Here is a 24,783-nt window from a genome sequence, read left to right on the forward strand (position 1 = left end):
GCGGCATACCTTGTTCTGGGTATTTGGGAGTCGTTGTAGTGACGGTGGCATTGATAATTATTGTTCCTGCCTGAGTGGGAGTAGTTAATTGCGTCGCTGCAGCGTGCCCAATAGCCAGTATTATGGGACACTGTGGATATCACTGTTATTATGGGGGCACTGTGGATATCACTGTTATTATGGGGGCACTGTGGATATCACTGTTATTATGGGGACACTGTGGATATCACTATTATTATGGGGGCACTGTGGATGTCCACTCACTGCCACTCTCTCATCACCCCATAATTTTTGGTTCGGGGTCCATATATCGATGCTTTCTGGAATGAGGGGCGCGCAGGTGACGGATTTGGTCTGGTTCTTGTTACAGATGGAGACTTTGTGAAGAACGAGAAGCAGAAGATAATGTAATGTTTTTTATTAAATGTCATCATGTTGCTGCACTAAAACAATGAGAAGACATTCGGATCTGTGGTACCGGGGACGTGATTCAGAGAGTATGTTTGGATTTTGGGATATACTATGCCCACTCCTTGGAAATGGGGTCCTGGAATCATCCCCATGAGCCCAGCATTACGCTGTGAGAACTCTGACCACTGAGCCACCGCGAAATGTGCAAACCAATAAATTAGCACAGAAAGTGACCACTAGATTATCATATATAATAGGGGAGAGAAGACTGCAGAGGGCTACACGTACATCCTGCTGAGGAGGTCGGATGCACGTAGGACGTAACAGGAACAAGTTCTCACCAGTAAAGGGATAAGATATTGTCACGGGAAGATGCTGCCCCCGACAATGAAGCCACAACTTACAGACCATCACGTTGGCAGCAGAAGGGATATGCGAGTTTACCGAAACATTACAAGTACGTCATCCTACATGTCCTTTACACATCAATACACAGAAAGACAGCAAAGTCTCCCCCACATGTGGTGAATGTTCCTTTTGAGGATCCTACAATGCTTTGAAGCACCGTCCTTCATCTTCCCGAAGAAAGTCTTTGACCACCACGGACTGTCCTCAAGGTCTGAACTGATCGATCCTACAGGGCGTTATTAGGAGTTTATCTTGTTGTCTGTGATTGCTCCATCAGCTTCACTCTTCTCTTCACGGGTGGAAGAAGCCGCCATGCTCGGTTTGTCCATGTTGGCCTGCCCGGTATAGTCCTGGGATTCAGACTCGTCGATATTTGAGGCTGTTCTGAAGCTGGATTCACTGCCTACATCGCTGTTCTGCAAGGGGAGCAAGGCTTTGTGTCTCATCAGGCTGTCGTCGCTGTTCTTTGCCTCCAGCGAGTTTTTGGGCTTCATACTCTTGTTAGGCACAGAATTTTTGGAAGGTTCGTCAAAGCTCAGAGACAAAGTGACCGTTCCACTGCCGAAGCTCACCTTCTGCTTGCAGCTCCTGGCTCGCTCCGCTGCCGAGGAGTGTTCATCGTGGTTGCTTTTGCTGCTTACAGAAGATGACGGAGTAGAACCTGACGACCCCCCTAAGCTGTTAGACCTTTTGTGTGAGACGTTGCTACGTCTCAGAGTGGCTCTTGCTGCCACTTTGAAAGCGTGAGCCACCGTGCTGCAGCGGACCTCCTCAATGGTGTTCCTGGAGGGTTTGAACAAAATGATGTACACTTTATTAAAGAAAATGCAAGTCAGCAAGCCAAAACTGGAAGCCAGGATGGCAATGACCTCAACGGCCGACACATATTTCCCATAGGTGCTAACGTAAGCTGGGATGAAGGAGATCCAAACGATGAAGAAGATGAGCATGCTGAATGTAATGAACTTGGCTTCGTTGAAATTTTCTGGCAATTTTCTGGCTTTGAAGGCGAAGAAAAAGCAAATGGCCGCAAGGAGGCAAGTGTAGCCGATGAGAAAGCCGAGAGCCATCAACGATCCCTCGTTACAGATGACAAAAATGATCTCATCTTCATGATTTTTGGCGCTCTTTGGGGGTGCGGAATAAAGCCAGATAATACAGGTCACAATCTGGACGAAGGTGCACAGGAACACCAGAAGGAACTGGAGGTTGAGGCCCCACCATTTCCTCTGAAAGCTGGTGGGTATTTTGGCCTCAAAGACCAGCAAGATTCGGTTGGTCTTCACTAAGATGCAGGAGATGCACAAGACGAAGCTGATCCCGAATGCGGGCTGCCGTAACTGACATGTCCAGTCCTCGGGCTCCCCGATAAAGAACAAGGAGCTGGAGAAGCAGCATAACAGGGAGAAGAGCAGGAGGTACGAGAGCTCCCGGTTGGTGGCCTTCACGATGGGAGTATTGCGGAACTTGATGAAGACACTGGAGACAAAGGAGGTGAGACATATCCCCAGGATGGCAAACATGGTGAGCGCGATCCCAAAGGGTTCGGTCCATGACAGGAACTCGATCTCTTTGGCGATGCAGGACGTGTGGTTTTCGTTGGACCAGTAATCCATGGCGCATTTCTCACAGGCGCTCGCATCTGGCACAAAAGAGGAGACACAAATTAGTCATAATGTCAAAAACTGTGACACGAAAAAAAAACACATCAGAAACCACAGTAATAAATCTCGCCAATGCGACACTCCCGCTGAGTTTTATATGCAACTTCCATTTCTCCAACAAGAATTTTGTGTTTCGACTTACGGAACTGTGAGGAGAGAAAAAGAGAAGAACTTTCCTTCAGTGATAACCTAAATGCAGGAAGTCAATGTGTCTCCTAGTGTCGCGGATCAGGGCTCCCGTACGAACTGTTGCTTTATTATTTTTTTAATCAATAATACACATGAAAATAAGCAAACTTGTCATATATGTTATTAGAGAAATCTGCTTTTTTCTCCTCCCAGACTGATCATTCACTTTCAGTTCATAAGTTAAATCTACATTCAGTGAAGACAAACGTTCCCATTACTGAGGTAGGAGATGACAGTTGGTGCTCATAAAGTTCTATGGAAATTTGTAACTGACGCTTCAGGACAGCTTCTAGCTCTTCATCCTCCATAGGATTGTAAGATCACCAACGGTCATCTCCTCCCTCAGTGATCGGAACATTTATCTTCGCTGAATGCAGATTTTACCCATGAATTGAGAGTCAATGACCAGTCCAGGAGGAGATAGAAGCAGATTTCTCCGATACCATTTATTACAAAGTTTCTTATTTCCATGTGTATTATTGATTTATGAAATAACAATTGAAATGTCGGTGACTCTTTAAAACAACATAAAAACATGTGTTCCCCTCTATTCTTGATAACAAGCACAGGTAAAGCAGACAGCTGCAACCCTCAGCTGTCAGCTTAATCTTGGCTGGTTATCAAAAATAAAGGGGTCTCTACGCTGTTTTTAAAAAATTATTTAAACCAGACCACACTGAAATGAGGGTGAAAACGCGCGTGCGTGTGACCTTAATGACTTCACCGCCAGTCATGCGCAGCCGCGTTCTCATGCTCAGCTCAGTGTGATCTGGTTGCTGGGCGGTAACATTTGTCACTGCTCAGCAATGCTGCCAGATGTAGCAGAGTTGGGGCTCGTCATAGGACATCAGCATTATGGATCATTTTATTGATTATTGGTGTACAGGGGAGGATTACTTAGATTTTTTATTTCTATGTAAATAAGAGGGGATTTGTCAGGATTTGTGTTTTGTTGAATTAAAGGACTTTTTTCTGTGTCTTTATTACTTTTCACTACAGGGTTAGTAATCGGGGCGACTTATAGACACTTTTCCATTACTAATCCCTGAACTTGATGTCAGCGGCCATAAAACAGCTGACATCAACCCCAAAACCATTACCCCACTTGCCAATGCACCACGGCAAGTTTAAATAGCAAAGGCTAAGCGCCAGAATTGGCGCATCTAATAGATACACCATTTCTGGGGCTGCTGACAGCTGATGTTTTTAGTCTGGAAGGGAGCCAATATCTAATCTAATAAATCTCTATACACTTCTGAAATTGCCCCCCTTGTCCCGCTGTTTTCCAAAATGGAAGCCAGCGTGATATCAATCTGGATCTCAATAAGTTTTCTCCAACATAGTGACTGATACGCATGCTGAATTCTTTTATAATGATATAAATTTAAATGTGATAACTGGAATTCTGTTTGTAACTTAAGTCTCCCTTGATGCCCCCGGCACTTTAACCCCCCAAACATGATTGCAGCGTTCCAACGGCATATGGAAGCATCGCGCAGGGAGGGGGCTCCCTGCGTGCTTCCCTGAGACCCTCGGAACAACGCGATGCGATCGCGCTGTCCCGAGCATCTCCACCCTGCAGGCCCCGGATCCAAAATGGCCATGGGGCTCCTTTCGGGTCCTGCAGGGAGGTGGCTTGCAAGCGCCAGCTGAGAGCAGGTGCCGGCAAGCCTCCTGCAGTGCACGTCAGATCGCTGATCTGACACAGTGCTTTGCAAAGTGTCAGATCAGCGATCTGACACTATATAGTCATGTCCCCCCTGAGACAAAGTAAAAAAGTTAAAAAAAAAAAAGATTTACCGTATTTTTCTGACCATAAGACACACTTTTTTTCCTCCAAATTTGAGAGGAAAGTGTGTGTGCGTCTTATGGTAGGGATGTAACGTGGGGAGGGGGCAGCAGCAAGTGGGATTGCACTGGGAGGCAGGAGGCAGAAAAATGTCCCTGCTGGGCTTCAGGAATCTGGCTGGGGAAACCACATGGACCCGATCATTAAAGTGCGGTGAATATTCATTGGCTGCTTCCCCGCCCACCTGTCAGCTGAGCAGTGAGTCCAAAGCAGCAAATGAATACTCCTTCACAGGGACACACATGGTTTCCCCAGCGCTGGATTCCTGCAGCAGCTGAGGAGATCTGTGAGTCTGGAGGAGGGGGCAGCAGCAGGGTGGCAGGGGAGACAAGATCGCTTCATACCTGCCTGCCGGGGCTGTGCTGGGTGCTGAGTGCTCCAGCACAAGGAGATGTGTGATGTCAGGAGTGGGCGGGCTGGAGCATCACATGGCAGCACAGAGCCCTCCCTCTTCTGATGTCATCACAGGTCCTGCAGACACCACACTGCAATCTGCAAGCTTACTCCTGTGCTGTGGAGAGGCTACAAGAGGGAGCGCTCTGTGGTATCATGGGATGGGATGCTCCAGCATTTTACCTCACCACAGTGTGACTGGCTGCCACAATTAAAAGTTTAGTCACTACAACACACAATAAAGCACTCTGCCACTTCTGTGGTGAACTATAATTCCCAGCATGCCATAGGTTCTGCAGGACATGCTGGGAGATATAGTTCTCCCAATGGGATCTCAAAGCAGCACTCCAGTGTTATTTTTCAGTGCTGGAGTGGTGCTTTAAATATAAGCCCTGTGCCCCCATTCTTATACTCACCATCCAGCGTCTCACATAGTACTTTACAGCCACCACACTGGTCCCGCAGCTTCCAACATAATAACATACTATTATATATAATAACAACACATATAATAGTATGTTTATGTTATTAAATATTTTACCACCTTTTTTGCTTCAAATATATTTTTCCCTATTTTCCACCTTTAAAACCTGGGTGCGTCTTATAGGCCGGTGCATCTTATCATCCGAAAAGTACGGTACATGTGTAAAAAGAAATTCCTAAATAAAAAATATATATTGTTCCAATAAATATATTTCTTTATCTAAATAAAAAAAAACAAACAATAAAAGTGCACATATTTAGTATTGCAGCGTCCGTAACGACCCGACCTATAAAACTGTCCCACTAGTTAAGCCCTTCAGTGAACACCGTAAAAAAAAAAGAGGCAAAAAACAACGCTTTATTATCATACCGCCGAACAAAAAGTGGAATAATATGTGATCAAAAAGATGGATATAAATAACCATGGTACCGCTGAAAACGTCATCTTGTCCCGCAAAAAACAAGCCGCCATACAGCATCATTATTGAAAAAATAAAAAATATATAGTCCTCAGAATAAACCGATGCAAAAATAATTATTTTTTCCATAAAATAGTTTTTATCGTATAAAAGCGCCAAAACATAAAAATGATATAAATGAGGTATCGCTGTAATCGTACTGACCCGAAGAATAAAACTGCTTTATCAATTTTACCAAACGCAGAACGGTATAAACGCCTCCCTCAAAAGAAATTCATGAATAGCTGGTTTTTGGTAATTCTGCCTCACAAAAATCGGAATAAAAGGCGATCAAAAAATGTCACGTGCCCGAAAATGTTACCAATAAAAATGTAAACTCGTCCCGCAAAAAACAAGACCTCACATGACTCTGACCAAAATATGGAAAATTATAGCTCTCAAAATATTGAGACACAAAAAATATTTTTTTTTGCAATAAAAAGCGTCTTTCAGTGTGTGACAGCTGCCAATCATAAAAATCCGCTAACAAAAAACTCGCTATAAAAGTAAATCAAACCCCCCTTCATCACCCCCTTAGTTAGGGAAAAATAATAAAATAAAAAAATGTATTTATTTCCATTTTCCCATTAGGGTTAGGTTTAGGGCTAAAGGGTTAAGGTTAGATTAGGGTTAGGGATGTGATTAGGGTTGGGATTAGGGGTGTGTTGGGGTTAGGGTTAGGGTCGTGTTCGAGTTAGGGGTGTGGTTAGGGTTGGGATTAGGGTTAGGGGTGTGTCAGGGTTAGGGGTGTGGTTAGGGTTACTGTTGGGATTAGGGTTAGGGGAGTGTTTGGATTAGGTTTTCAGTTATAATTGGGGGGTTTCCACTGTTTAGGCACATCAGGGGCTCTCCAAACGGGACATGGCGTCCGATCTCAATTCCAGCCAATTCTGTGTTGAAAAAGTAAAACAGTGCTCCTTCCGTTCTGAGCGCTCCCATGCGCCCAAACAGGGGTTTACCCCAACATATGGGGTATCAACGTACTCAGGACAAATAGGACAACAACTTTTGGGGTAAAATTTCTTCTGTTACCCTTGGGAAAATAAAAAATTGGGGGCAAAAATATAATTTTTGTGAAAAAATATGATTTTTTATTTTTACGGCTCTACATTATAAACTTCTGTGAAGCACTTGGTGGGTCAAAGTGCTCACCACACATCTAGATAAGTTCCTTAGGGGGTCTACTTTCCAAAATGGTGTCACTTTTGGGGGTTTCAATGTTTAGGCACATCAGGGGTTCTCCATATGCGACATGGCGTCCCATCTCGATTCCAGTCAATTTTGCATTGAAAAGTCAAATGGCGCTCCTTCCCTTCCGAGCTCTGCCATGCGCCCAAACAGTGGTTTACCCCCACCTATGGGGTATCTGCGTACTCAGTTTTTTATGTTTTGCTGGTTATTAAATATAGGGGAACCCCATATCATTTTTCAGGGCGTCCTCCATTTTAATTACCCGCAAAGGCTACACAGACAGCTGTGGATTAATATTAATAGCCTGGGAAGCATCATGGATGTTGGCCCCTTCCCAGAATAATAACGCCAGCGCCCCGCTGTTTGTTTTCCCTCAGCTGGTTAGTACATATTTCTCACTATGCTCTGGAGCCGTCTGGTGAACACTCTCCTCAGCGTTTCCTGCTCTCGCTGCTATTATCGATACCAGGCGTACACTGAGAGTAGTAGTCATCAGATGACAATCTTATCTCCACGGATTAGAGCTGCTGGTTCACACGCTGTGAGTGGAGAGGTCTGTGACATGGGGACGGTATTTATTCACTTTGTGTCTCACTACATCCTAAGTCACAATTAATATGTTCTCACGTTCCTGATTAACCTCAGTTATTATCTCGCTGCTGTTCCGCCTCTATTGTGACTTCCATATTAGAGCGTTCTCCAGGCGCCATGCATTTGTAATGTGCTTTCTCATGGTGGTTATTTTATGGAATTTTGCTAATAAAAAAGTATTTTATCAAAAATTCCAGTGCTGAGTGGATATAAAAATGAAATAAAAAATAAATGTAAATAAAAATAAGAAATTAAATTCATAATCAAAATTGCTTGTCAATTTTTTTTTCACTATTTCTGTGCATCCAATGAATAAGTTAGAGCCATTTCCCAGCATTCAGCCGTAACTACTCTGGATTTCCAGCTTCTTTGATATTTTTATTCCCCCATGTATCGCTCAGGGGAAGGTAGACGTGACCTCCAGCACCACAACGAGGAACCTTCACTTATCCTATTACCTGTCTCATCTGCGTACTCCCCGTCTGGACAGTCCTCACAGCTAAAACAGCAGGTGGGTTCTCCTTCGATGATGCCCTTCCTGGTGCCTTCCTGGCAGATTCTGCTGCAGTTGGAAAAAGGAACCTGGAGAGAATAAAATGATTTAGTATCTGACAGCTGTAATAAGTGAAAATGTCCAGAAGATGGCGATATAAGAACATGAGCTGTCACACTGATTATGTCCAGCAGGTGGCGATATATGAATATGAGTTGTTACATTGATAATGTCCAGCAGGTGGCGATATATGAATATGAGTTGTTATATTGATAACGTCCAGCAGGTGGCGATACATACACATGAAATGTTACCCTGAGAATGGCTGAAAGTGAGCAGCAAAGGTAACAGCACAAGGTGCTCTGTATAGAGAGATGTTCGTGGCTGCACGTCTTACTCACTGAATTCAGATTTTCCTTCAATATCATTGCTCTCAGTATATAACCTGCAGCCCCTCGCCCCAGGTGCATCACATCTAACCCCTCGATCCCCCCTGGGCCCCCCGCCATGCCAACTGCCTTCACGGCTCACTGATACCAACGCGGTGCAGTAATAGCAGCTACTAGGTAACAAGTCCGACCATGACACCTCTTCCCCATGAATCACCTGTGAGTGATAACATAGAAGTGAAGACCCCGTAACTTGTAAAGCGCCATGGAATAAATGGCGCTATAACAATAATAATAATAACTAGAGATGGGCGAAACCCGGTACGTTGTCCGTACCAAACACCCACTGTCCGAGTACGGACACCGAACACCGACTTCACCAGGAAGTCCGTGTTACTGTTCGGGTTCGGCCTCCCCGAAAATCGGTTATTGGCCAAACGGTGGTAAATTCATCACCGCTGGTCACAGTTTATAAAGTTTACCTCCAATCAATGGTGTGGGACAGAATGACGGGCAGGTGCGGGATATTGTTGATTTTTATTTTTGGTTTATTACAGGAGACGAGGGCTTCGGTGGAATAGGCGTTTGATGAGTATAACTGTTTGTGATTTAAAAAAAAAATGGAAAACTGTGTTTTGTTTTATTTCTAATAAAGAACTTTATTCTGGCTGTTTCTTTATTTACCGTGTAACTATAGGATTAGTAATTGATAGGTGTCTTATAGACGTCTCTCCACTACTAAGCCGTGGGCTTGATGTCACCTGACAATACAAAGTTGACATCAACCACAAAAATATAAACCCCACTTGCCACGGTTACAGGGCAAGTGGGAAGAGCTTGGCAAAGCACCAGAATTGGTGTATCGATTTTCCTTTTCTTGGCGGCTGCGGACTGCTATTATTAGGCGGGGGGGGGGGGGGGGTGGGGGAATATCCATGGCCCCTTACCAGCATGAGAATACCAGCCCCCAGCTATCTGTTTTAGCTTAGCTGGTTGTCAAAAATTATTTATTTAAATAATTAAAAATATGGCGTGGGGACCCCTCTCTTCTTGATAACTAGTCTTGCTAGTGCTGACAGATGAGGATTGCAGCCCCCAGCTGTGAGTTTTGCTTGGCTGGTTATAGATAATATAGAAAATACAGGGGAACCCACGCCTTTTTTTAAATGTATTTCTTTACAGCGCAGCAACGGCTGATGAATACTCCCATCAGCTGCTCCTGCTCTCACTGTTATCAGTGGCAGCTGGTGTCGGCTGATGAGAGCAGTAGTCCGATCAGCCCACGCCGAAGACTGGAGGTGAACTCTATACCTCCGATCACAGCTGTGCACTCACGCTGTCATTTGAAAGCATGGGAACCGCGGCTCTCTGATGATTTCACCGCTGATTAGAAGCGGTGCTTTGCCACTCTGTCCTGCACAAGACAGCGTGGCAAACACTGGATGTTTGGGACCTGTTCTGGTCTCTTAACTGATCGGTCTGCCCATCTCTACTCACAACATTACAGAGTGGGGTGGGGGCAAATGCTAAGGAGCAGAGGGCAGAAAAGTCTCCACCGCTCTGCTGACCCCATAACTGCAGTGTCTAGACCACTTCTGGTATCAGCACAAACACTGTGCCCCACCGGGAGCTTCATGGGCGAGCAGCTGCATGCAGCCGTACATCACCAAGCACAATGCCGAGCGTCGGATGGAGCGCTGTAAATCCGCCACCACTGGACTCTGGAGGAAACGGGTTCTGTGCAGTGACGGATCGCACTTCTCTGATGGAGGAGTCTGGGTTTGGTGATTCCAGGAGGACGTTACCCCCTGACTGCATTGTGCCCCCTGTACAGATGGTGGAGGGGATAATGCTATAGGCTGTAATCATGAAGCGGCCCCTATGTACACACATCATGGCTGCTTACCTCTCGGGAGAATCCGCTCCATAATATTTTGCTCTCATTGATGAACAGGCGCTCGCCTTTTTTGGCGTAGACATTATAGTGGCCGATGTCTTCAAACACGACTTCATCTGAGCCGTCCTCCTTCGTCAGGTGCCAATTAATGATAGTGTAATTCCCCACCAAGTCCCCAAAATCATTGAAGTCTACCTGCTCCCCAATGTTATTAGTGAAATTAAGGTGCCGAAGGTGTTTCAGGACCTAAAAGAAAAAGAGAAGTGAACGTCAGTAATGGAAAAGACTTATCTGCTCTGGTAATCTGTAATAATAGAAAGATAATTGAAAGATTAGACTCCAGAGCTGCACTCACTATTCTGCTGCTGCAGTCACTGTGTGCATACATTACATTACTGATCCTGAGTTACATCCTGTATTATACTCCAGAGCTGCACTCACTATTCTGCTGGTGCAGTCACTGTGTACATATATTACATTACTGATCCTGAGTTACATCCTGTGTTATTCTCCAGAGCTGCACTCACTATTCTGCTGGTGCAGTCACTGTGTGCATACATTACATTACTGATCCTGAGTTACCTCCTGTATTATACTCCAGAGCTGCACTCACTATTCTGCTGGTGCAGTCACTGTGTACATACATTACTGATCCTCAGTTACATCCTGTATTATACTCCAGAGCTGCACTCACTATTCTGCTGGTGCAGTCACTGTGTACATACATTACATTACTGATCCTGAGTTACATCCTGTATTGTACTCCAGAGCTGCACTCACTATTCTGCTGGTGCAGTCACTGTGTACATACATTACATTACTGACCGTGAGTTACCTCCTGTATTATATTTCAGAGCTGCACTCACTATTCTGCTGGTGCAGTCACTGTGTACATACATTACATTACTGATCCTGAGATATATTTTGTATTTTGCTCCAGAGCTGCACTCACTATTCTGCTTGTGCGGTCACTGTGTACATACATTACATTACTGATCCTGAGATATATTTTGTATTTTGCTCCAGAGCTGCACTCACTATTCTGCTGGTGCAGTCACTGTGTATGCAATGTTCTGTGCAGGATTTGATAATCAGTTTCTGTTACTCGTGGGCCTCAGAGCTGCACTCTAGCTGCGGTCAGGTCACATACAGGACTATAGGTTAGGCAGGGCTTTGTTGTGCAGACAGTATGGCTTGGAGTGTTGGCAGGTTTCTTGTTTTCTCAGTATCTGCCTTCACTTCCATTCTGTAAACACGGCTCTAAGTATCAGATCCGGTAAAATATAAAAACAAAAGTGTAAGGGAAGCGTCCGCCCTCACAGCGCAGGATACGGTGTACACTGCGATACACGCACACTTCACACTTCTTGTGTTACTTTGTATACCAGGATGACCTGGAGATATAAATATACAGAATTTCCTGCTGCTTTATGTACAGTGCGATGAGGGAATGAGTTCAGCCCGGTCCTTGTCCTTTATTCACACTGTCACATTGCTGTAGGTCCAGTGTTCCGCACTGAAAAGTGTTAACATAATGACTTTACACTGATATCAGGGAGGATGATAAAACTCTGCTTATCTGCAGACACCACTAGAGGGAGCACTGCAGACACCACTAGAGGGAGCACTGCAGACACCACTAGAGGGAGCACTGCAGACACCACTAGAGGGAGCACTGCAGACACCACTAGAGGGAGCACTGCAGACACCACAAGAGGGAGCACTGCAGACACCACTAGAGGGAGCACTGCAGACACCACTAGAGGGAGCACTGCAGACACCACTAGAGGGAGCACTGCACACACCACTAGAGGGAGCACTGCAAACACCACTAGAGGGAGCACTGCAGACACCACTAGAGGGAGCACTGCAGACACCACTAGAGGGAGCACTGCAGACACCACTAGAGGGAGCACTGCAGACACCACTAGAGGGAGCACTGCAGACACCACTAGAGAGAGCACTGCAGACACCACTAGAGGGAGCACTGCAGACACCACTAGAGGGAGCACTACAAAAAAACACTAGAGGGAGCACTGCAGACACCACTAGAAGAAGTACTGCAGACACCACTAGAGGGAGCACTGCAGACACCACTAGAGGGAGCACTGCAGACACCACTAGAGGGAGCACTGCAGACACCACTGGAGGGAGCACTGCAGATACCACTAGAGGGAGCACTGCAGACACCACTAGAGGGAGTACTGCAGACACCACTAGAAGAAGTACTGCAGACACCACTAGAGGGAGCACTGCAGACACCACTAGAGGGAGCACTGCAGACACCACTGGAGGGAGCACTGCAGACACCACTAGAGGGAGCACTGCAGACACCACTAGAGGGAGCACTACAAAAAACACTAGAGGGAGCACTGCAGACACCACTAGAAGGAGTACTGCAGACACCACTAGAGGGAGCACTGCAGACACCACTAGAGGGAGCACTGCAGACACCACTAGAGGGAGCACTGCAGACACCACTAGAGGGAGCACTGCAGACACCACTAGAGGGAGCACTGCAGACACCACTAGAGGGAGCACTGCAGACACCACTAGAGGGAGCACTGCAGACACCATTAGAGGGAGCACTGCAGACACCACTAGAGGGAGCACTGCGGACACCACTAGAGGGAGCACTGCAGACACCACTAGAGGGAGCACTACAGACACCACGAGAGGGAGCACTGCAGACACCACTAAAGGGAGCACTGCAGACACCACGAGAGGGAGCACTGCAGACACCACTAGAGGGAGCACTGCAGACACCACTAGAGGGAGCACTGCAGACACCACTAGAGGGAGCACTGCAGACACCACTAGAGGGAGCACTGCAGACACCACGAGAGAGAGCACTGCAGACACCACGAGAGGGAGCACTGCAGACACCACTAGAGGGAGCACTGCAGACACCACTAGAGGGAGCACTACAGACACCACGAGAGGGAGCACTGCAGACACCACTAGAGGGAGCACTGCAGACACCACGAGAGGGAGCACTGCAGACACCACTAGAGGGAGCACTGCAGACACCACTAGAGGGAGCACTGCAGACACCACTAGAGGGAGCACTACAGACACCACTAGAGGGAGCACTGCAGACACGAGAGGGAGCACTGCAGACACCACTAGAGGGAGCACTGCAGACACCACGAGAGGGAGCACTGCAGACACCACGAGAGGGAGCACTGCAGACACCACGAGAGGGAGCACTGCAGACAGCACGAGAGGGAGCACTGCAGACACCACTAGAGGGATCACTGCAGACACCACTAGAGGGAGCACTGCAGACACCACTAGAGGGATCACTGCAGACACCACTAGAGGGAGCACTGCAGACACCACTAGAGGGAGCACTGCAGACACCACGAGAGGGAGCACTGCAGACACCACGAGAGGGAGCACTGCAGACACCACGAGAGGGAGCACTGCAGACACCACGAGAGGGAGCACTGCAGACACCACGAGAGGGAGCACTGCAGACACCACGAGAGGGAGCACTGCAGACACCACTAGAGGGAGCACTGCAGACACCACTAGAGGGAGCACTGCAGACACCACAAGAGGGAGCACTGCAGACACCACGAGAGGGAGCACTGCAGACACCACGAGAGGGAGCACTGCAGACACCACGAGAGGGAGCACTGCAGACACCACGAGGGGGAGCACTGCAGACACCACGAGGGGGAGCACTGCAGACACCACGAGGGGGAGCACTGCAGACACCACTAGAGGGAGCACTGCAGACACCACTAGAGGGAGCACTGCAGACACCACTAGAGGGAGCACTGCAGACACCACTAGAGGGAGCACTGCACACACCACTAGAGGGAGCACTGCAGACACCACTAGAGGGAGCACTGCAGACACCACTAGAGGGAGCACTGCAGACACCACTAGAGGGAGCACTGCAGACACCACTAGAGGGAGCACTGCAGACACCACTAGAGGGAGCACTGCAGACACCACTAGAGGGAGCACTACAAAAAACACTAGAGGGAGCACTGCAGACACCACTAGAAGGAGTACTGCAGACACCACTAGAGGGAGCACTGCAGACACCACTAGAGGGAGCACTGCAGACACCACTGGAGGGAGCACTGCAGACACCACTAGAGGGAGCACTGCAGACACCACTAGAGGGAGCACTACAAAAAACACTAGAGGGAGCACTGCAGACACCACTAGAAGGAGTACTGCAGACACCACTAGAGGGAGCACTGCAGACACCACTAGAGGGAGCACTGCAGACACCACTAGAGGGAGCACTGCAGACACCACAGGAGGGAGCACTGCAAACACCACTAGAGGGAGCACTGCAGACACCACTAGAGGGAGCAATGCAGACACCATTAGAGGGAGCAATGCAGACACCATTAGAGGGAGAACTGCGGACACCACTAGAGGGAGCACTGCAGACACCACTAGAGGGAGCACTGCAGACACCACTAGAGGGAGCACTGCAGAAAACACTAGAGGGAGCACTGCAGAAAACACTAGAAGGAGTACCGCAGACACCACTAGAGGGAGCACTGCAGACACCACTAGAGGGAGCACTGCAGACACCACTAGAGGGAGCACTGCAGACACCATTAGAGGGAGCAATGCAGACACCATTAGAGTGAGCACTGCAGACACCACTAGAGGGAGCACTGCAGACACCACTAGAGGGAGCACTGCAGACACCACTAGAGGGAGCACGGCAGACACCACTAGAGGGAGCACTGCAGACACCACTAGAGGGAGCACTGCAGACACCACTAGAGGGAGCACTGCAAACACCACTAGAGGGAGCACTGCAGACACCACTAGAGGGAGCACTGCAGACACCACTAGAGGGAGCACTGCAGACACCACTAGAGGGAGCACTGCAGACACCATTAGAGTGAGCACTGCAGACACCACTAGAGGGAGCACTGCAGACACCACTAGAGGGAGCACTGCAGACACCACTAGAGGGAGCACTGCAGACACCACAAGAGGGAGCACTGCAGACACCACTAGAGGGAGCACTGCAGACACCACTAGAGGGAGCACTGCAGACACCACTAGAGGGAGCACTGCACACACCACTAGAGGGAGCACTGCAAACACCACTAGAGGGAGCACTGCAGACACCACTAGAGGGAGCACTGCAGACACCACTAGAGGGAGCACTGCAGACACCACTAGAGGGAGCACTGCAGACACCACTAGAGGGAGCACTGCAGACACCACTAGAGAGAGCACTGCAGACACCACTAGAGGGAGCACTGCAGACACCACTAGAGGGAGCACTACAAAAAACACTAGAGGGAGCACTGCAGACACCACTAGAAGAAGTACTGCAGACACCACTAGAGGGAGCACTGCAGACACCACTAGAGGGAGCACTGCAGACACCACTAGAGGGAGCACTGCAGACACCACTGGAGGGAGCACTGCAGATACCACTAGAGGGAGCACTGCAGACACCACTAGAGGGAGTACTGCAGACAACACTAGAAGAAGTACTGCAGACACCACTAGAGGGAGCACTGCAGACACCACTAGAGGGAGCACTGCAGACACCACTGGAGGGAGCACTGCAGACACCACTAGAGGGAGCACTGCAGACACCACTAGAGGGAGCACTACAAAAAACACTAGAGGGAGCACTGCAGACACCACTAGAAGGAGTACTGCAGACACCACTAGAGGGAGCACTGCAGACACCACTAGAGGGAGCACTGCAGACACCACTAGAGGGAGCACTGCAGACACCACTAGAGGGAGCACTGCAGACACCACTAGAGGGAGCACTGCAGACACCACTAGAGGGAGCACTGCAGACACCACTAGAGGGAGCACTGCAGACACCATTAGAGGGAGCACTGCAGACACCACTAGAGGGAGCACTGCAGACACCACTAGAGGGAGCACTACAGACACCACGAGAGGGAGCACTGCAGACACCACTAAAGGGAGCACTGCAGACACCACGAGAGGGAGCACTGCAGACACCACTAGAGGGAGCACTGCAGACACCACTAGAGGGAGCACTGCAGACACCACTAGAGGGAGCACTGCAGACACCACTAGAGGGAGCACTGCAGACACCACGAGAGAGAGCACTGCAGACACCACGAGAGGGAGCACTGCAGACACCACTAGAGGGAGCACTGCAGACACCACTAGAGGGAGCACTACAGACACCACGAGAGGGAGCACTGCAGACACCACTAGAGGGAGCACTGCAGACACCACGAGAGGGAGCACTGCAGACACCACTAGAGGGAGCACTGCAGACACCACTAGAGGGAGCACTGCAGACACCACTAGAGGGAGCACTACAGACACCACTAGAGGGAGCACTGCAGACACCACGAGAGGGAGCACTGCAGACACCACTAGAGGGAGCACTGCAGACACCACGAGAGGGAGCACTGCAGACACCACGAGAGGGAGCACTGCAGACACCACGAGAGGGAGCACTGCAGACAGCACGAGAGGGAGCACTGCAGACACCACTAGAGGGATCACTGCAGACACCACTAGAGGGAGCACTGCAGACACCACTAGAGGGATCACTGCAGACACCACTAGAGGGAGCACTGCAGACACCACTAGAGGGAGCACTGCAGACACCACGAGAGGGAGCACTGCAGACACCACGAGAGGGAGCACTGCAGACACCACGAGAGGGAGCACTGCAGACACCACGAGAGGGAGCACTGCAGACACCACGAGAGGGAGCACTGCAGACACCACGAGAGGGAGCACTGCAGACACCACTAGAGGGAGCACTGCAGACACCACTAGAGGGAGCACTGCAGACACCACGAGAGGGAGCACTGCAGACACCACGAGAGGGAGCACTGCAGACACCACGAGAGGGAGCACTGCAGACACCACGAGAGGGAGCACTGCAGACACCACGAGGGGGAGCACTGCAGACACCACGAGGGGGAGCACTGCAGACACCACGAGGGGGAGCACTGCAGACACCACTAGAGGGAGCACTGCAGACACCACTAGAGGGAGCACTGCAGACACCACTAGAGGGAGCACTGCAGACACCACTAGAGGGAGCACTGCAGACACCACTAGAGGGAGCACTGCAGACACCACTAGAGGGAGCACTGCAGACACCACTAGAGGGAGCACTGCAGACACCACTAGAGGGAGCACTGCAGACACCACTAGAGGGAGCACTGCAGACACCACTAGAGGGAGCACTACAAAAAACACTAGAGGGAGCACTGCAGACACCACTAGAAGGAGTACTGCAGACACCACTAGAGGGAGCACTGCAGACACCACTAGAGGGAGCACTGCAGACACCACTGGAGGGAGCACTGCAGACACCACTAGAGGGAGCACTGCAGACACCACTAGAGGGAGCACTACAAAAAACACTAGAGGGAGCACTGCAGACACCACTAGAAGGAGTACTGCAGACACCACTAGAGGGAACACTGCAGACACCACTAGAGGGAGCACTGCAGACACCACTAGAGGGAGCACTGCAGACACCACAGGAGGGAGCACTGCAAACACCACTAGAGGGAGCACTGCAGACACCACTAGAGGGAGCAATGCAGACACCATTAGAGGGAGCAATGCAGACACCATTAGAGGGAGAACTGCGGACACCACTAGAGGGAGCACTGCAGACACCACTAGAGGGAGCACTGCAGACACCACTAGAGGGAGCACTGCAGAAAACACTAGAGGGAGCACTGCAGAAAACACTAGAAGGAGTACCGCAGACACCACTAGAGGGAGCACTGCAGACACCACTAGAGGGAGCACTGCAGACACCACTAGAGGGAGCACTGCAGACACCATTAGAGGGAGCAATGCAGACACCATTAGAGTGAGCACTGCAGACACCACTAGAGGGAGCACTGCAGACACCACTAGAGGGAGCACTGCAGACACCACTAGAGGGAGCACTGCAGACACCACTAGAGGGAGCACTGCAGACACCACTAGAGGGAGCACTGCAGACACCATTAGAGGGAGCACTGCAGACACCATTAGAGGGAGCAATGCAGACACCATTAGAGGGAGAACTGCGGACACCACTAGAGGGAGCACTGCAGACACCACTAGAGGGAGCACTGCAGACACCACTAGAGGGAGCACTGCAGACACCACTAGAGGGAGCACTGCAGAAAACACTAGAGGGAGCACTGCAGAAAACACTAGAAGGAGTACTGCAGACACCACTAGAGGGAGCACTGCAGACACCACTAGAGGGAGCAATGCAGACACCATTAGAGGGAGAACTGCGGACACCACTAGAGGGAGCACTGCAGACACCACTAGAGGGAGCACTGCAGAAAACACTAGAGGGAGCACTGCAGACACCACTAGAAGGAGTACTGCAGACACCACTAGAGGGAGCAGTACAGAAAACACTACAGGGAGCACTGCAGACACCACTAGAGGGAGCACTGCAGACACCACTAGAAGGAGTACTGCAGACACCACTAGAGGGAGCACTGCAGACACCACTAGAGGGAGCACTGCAGACACCACTAGAGGGAGCACTGCAGACACCACTAGAAGGAGTACTGCAGACACCACTAGAGGGAGCACTGCAGACACCACTAGAGGGAGCACTGCAGACACCACTAGAGGGAGCACTGCAGACACCACTAGAAGCAGTACTGCAGACACCACTAGAGGGAGCACTGCAGACACCACTAGAGGGAGCACTGCAGACACCACTAGAGGGAGCACTGCAGACACCACTATAGGGAGCACAACACTAGAGGGAGCACTGCAGACACCACTAGAAGGAGTACTGCGGACACCACTAGAGGGAGCACTGCAGACACCACTAGAGGGAGCACTGCAGACACCACTAGAGGGAGCACTGCAGACACCACTAGAGGGAGCACTGCAGACACCACTAGAGGGAGCACTGCAGACACCACTAGAGGGAGCACTGCAGACACCACTAGAGGGAGCACTGCAGACACCACTAGAGGGAGCACTGCAGACACCACTAGAGGGAGCACTGCACACACCACTAGAGGGAGCACTGCACACACCACTAGAGGGAGCACTGCAAACACCACTAGAGGGAGCACTGCAGACACCACTAGAGGGAGCACTGCAGACACCACTAGAGGGAGCACTGCAGACACCACTAGAGGGAGCACTGCAGACACCACTAGAGGGAGCACTGCAGACACCACTAGAGGGAGCACTGCAGACACCACTAGAGGGAGCACTGCAGACACCACTAGAGGGAGCACTACAAAAAACACTAGAGGGAGCACTGCAGACACCACTAGAAGGAGTACTGCAGACACCACTAGAGGGAGCACTGCAGACACCACTAGAGGGAGCACTGCAGACACCACTGGAGGGAGCACTGCAGACACCACTAGAGGGAGCACTGCAGACACCACTAGAGGGAGCACTACAAAAAATACTAGAGGGAGCACTGCAGACACCACTACAAGGAGTACTGCAGACACCACTAGAGGGAGCACTGCAGACACCACTAGAGGGAGCACTGCAGACACCACTAGAGGGAGCACTGCAGACACCACAGGAGGGAGCACTGCAAACACCACTAGAGGGAGCACTGCAGACACCACTAGAGGGAGCACTGCAGACAACATTAGAGGGAGCAATGCAGACACCATTAGAGGGAGAAATGCGGAAAACACTAGAGGGAGCACTGCAGACACCACTAGAGGGAGCACTGCAGACACCACTAGAGGGAGCACTGCAGACACCACTAGAGGGAGCACTGCACACACCATTAGAGGGAGCACTGCAGACACCATTAGAGGGAGCAATGCAGACACCATTAGAGTGAGAACTGCGGAAAACACTAGAGGGAGAACTGCAGACACCACTAGAGGGAGCACTGCAGACACCACTAGAGGGAGCACTGCAGACACCACTAGAGGGAGCACTGCAGACACCACTAGAGGGAGCACTGCAGACACCATTATAGGGAGCAATGCAGACACCATTAGAGGGAGAACTGCGGAAAACACTAGAGGGAGCACTGCAGACACCACTAGAGGGAGCACTGCAGACACCACTAGAGGGAGCACTGCAGACACCACTAGAGGGAGCACTGCAGACACCACTAGAGGGAGCACTGCAGACACCACTAGAGAGAGCACTGCAGACACCACTAGAGGGAGCACTGCAGACACCACTAGAGGGAGCACTGCAGACACCATTAGAGGGAGAATTGCGGAAAACACTAGAGGGAGCACTGCAGACACCACTAGAAGGAGTACTACAGACACCACTAGAGGGAGCACTGCAGACACCACTAGAGGGAGCACTGCAGACACCACTAGAGGGAGCACTGCAGACACCACTAGAGGGAGCACTGCAGACACCACTAGAGGGAGCACTGCAGACACCACTAGAGGGAGCACTGCAGACACCACTAGAGAGAGCAATGCAGACACCACTAGAGGGAGCACTGCAGACACCACTAGAGGGAGCACTGCAGACACCATTAGAGGGAGAATTGCGGAAAACACTAGAGGGAGCACTGCAGACACCACTAGAAGGAGTACTACAGACACCACTAGAGGGAGCACTGCAGACACCACTAGAGGGAGCACTGCAGACACCATTAGAGGGAGCAATGCAGACACCATTAGAGGGAGAACTGCGGAAAACACTAGAGGGAGCACTGCAGACACCACTAGAGGGAGCACTGCAGACACCACTAGAGGGAGCACTGCAGACACCACTAGAGGGAGCACTGCAGACACCATTAGAGGGAGCAATGCAGACACCATTAGAGGGAGAACTGCGGAAAACACTAGAGGGAGCACTGCAGACACCACTAGAGGGAGCACTGCAGACACCACTAGAGGGAGCACTGCAGACACCACTAGAGGGAGCACTGTAGACACCACTAGAGGGAGCACTGCAGACACCACTAGAGAGAGCACTGCAGACACCATTAGAGGGAGCACTGCAGACACCACTAGAGGGAGCACTGCAGACACCACTAGAGGGAGCAATGTAGACACCATTAGAGGGAGAACTGCGGAAAACACTAGAGAGAGCACTGCAGACACCACTAGAAGGAGTACTGCAGACACCACTAGAAGGAGTACTGCAGACACCACTAGAGGGAGCACTGCAGACACCACTAGAGGGAGCACTGCAGACACCACTAGAGGGAGCACTGCAGACACCACTAGAGGGAGCACTGCAGACACCACTAGAGGGAGCACTGCAGACACCACTAGAGGGAGCACTGCAGACACCACTAGAAGCAGTACTGCAGACACCACTAGAGGGAGCACTGCAGACACCACTAGAGGGAGCACTGCAGACACCACTAGAGGGAGCACAACACTAGAGGGAGCACTGCAGACACCACTAGAAGGAGTACTGCGGACACCACTAGAGGGAGCAATGCAGACACCACTAGAGGGAGTACTGCGGACACCACTAGAGGGAGCACTGCAGACACCACTAGAGGGAGCACTGCAGACACCACTAGAGGGAGCACTGCAGACACCACTAGAGGGAGCACTGCAGACACCACTAGAGGGAGCACTGCAGACACCACTAGAGGGAGCACTGCAGACACCACTAGAGGGAGCACTGCAGACACCACTAGAGGGAGCACTGCAGACACCACTAGAGGGAGCACTGCAGACACCACTAGAGGGAGCACTGCAGACACCACTAGAGGGAGCAATGCAGACACCACTAGAGGGAGCAATGCAGACACCACTACAGGGAGAACTCCGGAAAACACTAGAGAGCACTGCAGACACCACTAGAAGGAGTACTGCAGACACCACTAGAGGGAGCACTGCAGACACCACTAGAGGGAGCACTGCAGACACCATTAGAGGGAGAACTGCGGAAAACACTAGAGGGAGCACTGCAGACACCACTAGAGGGAGCACTGCAGACACCACTAGAGGGAGCACTGCAGACACCACTAGAGGGAGCACTGCAGACACCATTAGAGGGAGCAATGCAGACACCATTAGAGGGAGAACTGCGGAAAACACTAGAGGGAGTACTGCAGACACCACTAGAGGGAGCACTGCAGACACCACTAGAGGGAGCACTGTAGACACCACTAGAGGGAGCACTGCGGACACCACTAGAGAGAGCACTGCAGACACCATTAGAGGGAGCACTGCAGACACCACTAGAGGGAGCACTGCAGACACCACTAGAGGGAGCAATGTAGACACCATTAGAGGGAGAACTGCGGAAAACACTAGAGAGAGCACTGCAGACACCACTAGAAGGAGTACTGCAGACACCACTAGAAGGAGTACTGCAGACACCACTAGAGGGAGCACTGCAGACACCACTAGAGGGAGCACTGCAGACACCACTAGAGGGAGCACTGCAGACACCACTAGAGGGAGCACTGCAGACACCACTAGAGGGAGCACTGCAGACACCACTAGAGGGAGCACTGCAGACACCACTAGAAGCAGTACTGCAGACACCACTAGAGGGAGCACTGCAGACACCACTAGAGGGAGCACTGCAGACACCACTAGAGGGAGCACTGCAGACACCACTAGAGAGAGCACTGCAGACACCACTAGAGGGAGCACTGCAGACACCAATAGAGGGAGCACTGCAGACACCATTAGAGGGAGAATTGCGGAAAACACTAGAGGGAGCACTGCAGACACCACTAGAAGGAGTACTACAGACACCACTAGAGGGAGCACTGCAGACACCACTAGAGGGAGCACTGCAGACACCACTAGAGGGAGCACTGCAGACACCACTAGAGGGAGCACTGCAGACACCACTAGAGGGAGCACTGCAGACACCACTAGAGGGAGCACTGCAGACACCACTAGAGAGAGCAATGCAGACACCACTAGAGGGAGCACTGCAGACACCACTAGAGGGAGCACTGCAGACACCATTAGAGGGAGAATTGCGGAAAACACTAGAGGGAGCACTGCAGACACCACTAGAAGGAGTACTACAGACACCACTAGAGGGAGCACTGCAGACACCACTAGAGGGAGCACTGCAGACACCATTAGAGGGAGCAATGCAGACACCATTAGAGGGAGAACTGCGGAAAACACTAGAGGGAGCACTGCAGACACCACTAGAGGGAGCACTGCAGACACCACTAGAGGGAGCACTGCAGACACCACTAGAGGGAGCACTGCAGACACCATTAGAGGGAGCAATGCAGACACCATTAGAGGGAGAACTGCGGAAAACACTAGAGGGAGCACTGCAGACACCACTAGAGGGAGCACTGCAGACACCACTAGAGGGAGCACTGCAGACACCACTAGAGGGAGCACTGTAGACACCACTAGAGGGAGCACTGCAGACACCACTAGAGAGAGCACTGCAGACACCATTAGAGGGAGCACTGCAGACACCACTAGAGGGAGCACTGCAGACACCACTAGAGGGAGCAATGTAGACACCATTAGAGGGAGAACTGCGGAAAACACTAGAGAGAGCACTGCAGACACCACTAGAAGGAGTACTGCAGACACCACTAGAAGGAGTACTGCAGACACCACTAGAGGGAGCACTGCAGACACCACTAGAGGGAGCACTGCAGACACCACTAGAGGGAGCACTGCAGACACCACTAGAGGGAGCACTGCAGACACCACTAGAGGGAGCACTGCAGACACCACTAGAGGGAGCACTGCAGACACCACTAGAAGCAGTACTGCAGACACCACTAGAGGGAGCACTGCAGACACCACTAGAGGGAGCACTGCAGACACCACTAGAGGGAGCACAACACTAGAGGGAGCACTGCAGACACCACTAGAAGGAGTACTGCGGACACCACTAGAGGGAGCAATGCAGACACCACTAGAGGGAGTACTGCGGACACCACTAGAGGGAGCACTGCAGACACCACTAGAGGGAGCACTGCAGACACCACTAGAGGGAGCACTGCAGACACCACTAGAGGGAGCACTGCAGACACCACTAGAGGGAGCACTGCAGACACCACTAGAGGGAGCACTGCAGACACCACTAGAGGGAGCACTGCAGACACCACTAGAGGGAGCACTGCAAACACCACTAGAGGGAGCAATGCAGACACCACTACAGGGAGAACTCCGGAAAACACTAGAGAGCACTGCAGACACCACTAGAAGGAGTACTGCAGACACCACTAGAGGGAGCACTGCAGACACCACTAGAGGGAGCACTGCAGACACCATTAGAGGGAGAACTGCGGAAAACACTAGAGGGAGCACTGCAGACACCACTAGAGGGAGCACTGCAGACACCACTAGAGGGAGCACTGCAGACACCACTAGAGGGAGCACTGCAGACACCATTAGAGGGAGCAATGCAGACACCATTAGAGGGAGAACTGCGGAAAACACTAGAGGGAGCACTGCAGACACCACTAGAGGGAGC

At 50.8% G+C, this 24,783-nt stretch overlaps 1 protein-coding gene across 1 annotated transcript in view; it reads right to left on the bottom strand.

The window, feature by feature from the left end:
- Positions 1–404: 404 nt before the first annotated feature.
- The window catches only part of CASR (calcium sensing receptor), a 196,556-nt gene continuing 172,177 nt past the window's right edge, over positions 405–24,783 (bottom strand). Inside the window, exons 5-7 of the mRNA XM_069760520.1 lie at positions 10,426–10,662; positions 8,096–8,219; positions 405–2,461 (exon numbers count right to left, since the gene is read on the bottom strand). Coding sequence (XP_069616621.1) covers positions 1,059–2,461; positions 8,096–8,219; positions 10,426–10,662 — 1,764 coding nt within the window. The 3' untranslated portion in view covers positions 405–1,058. The remainder of the gene's footprint in view (positions 2,462–8,095; positions 8,220–10,425; positions 10,663–24,783) is intronic.

The sequence above is a fragment of the Ranitomeya imitator genome, chromosome 3, assembly GCF_032444005.1.
Source record: "Ranitomeya imitator isolate aRanImi1 chromosome 3, aRanImi1.pri, whole genome shotgun sequence".
Lineage (NCBI taxonomy): Eukaryota > Metazoa > Chordata > Amphibia > Anura > Dendrobatidae > Ranitomeya > Ranitomeya imitator.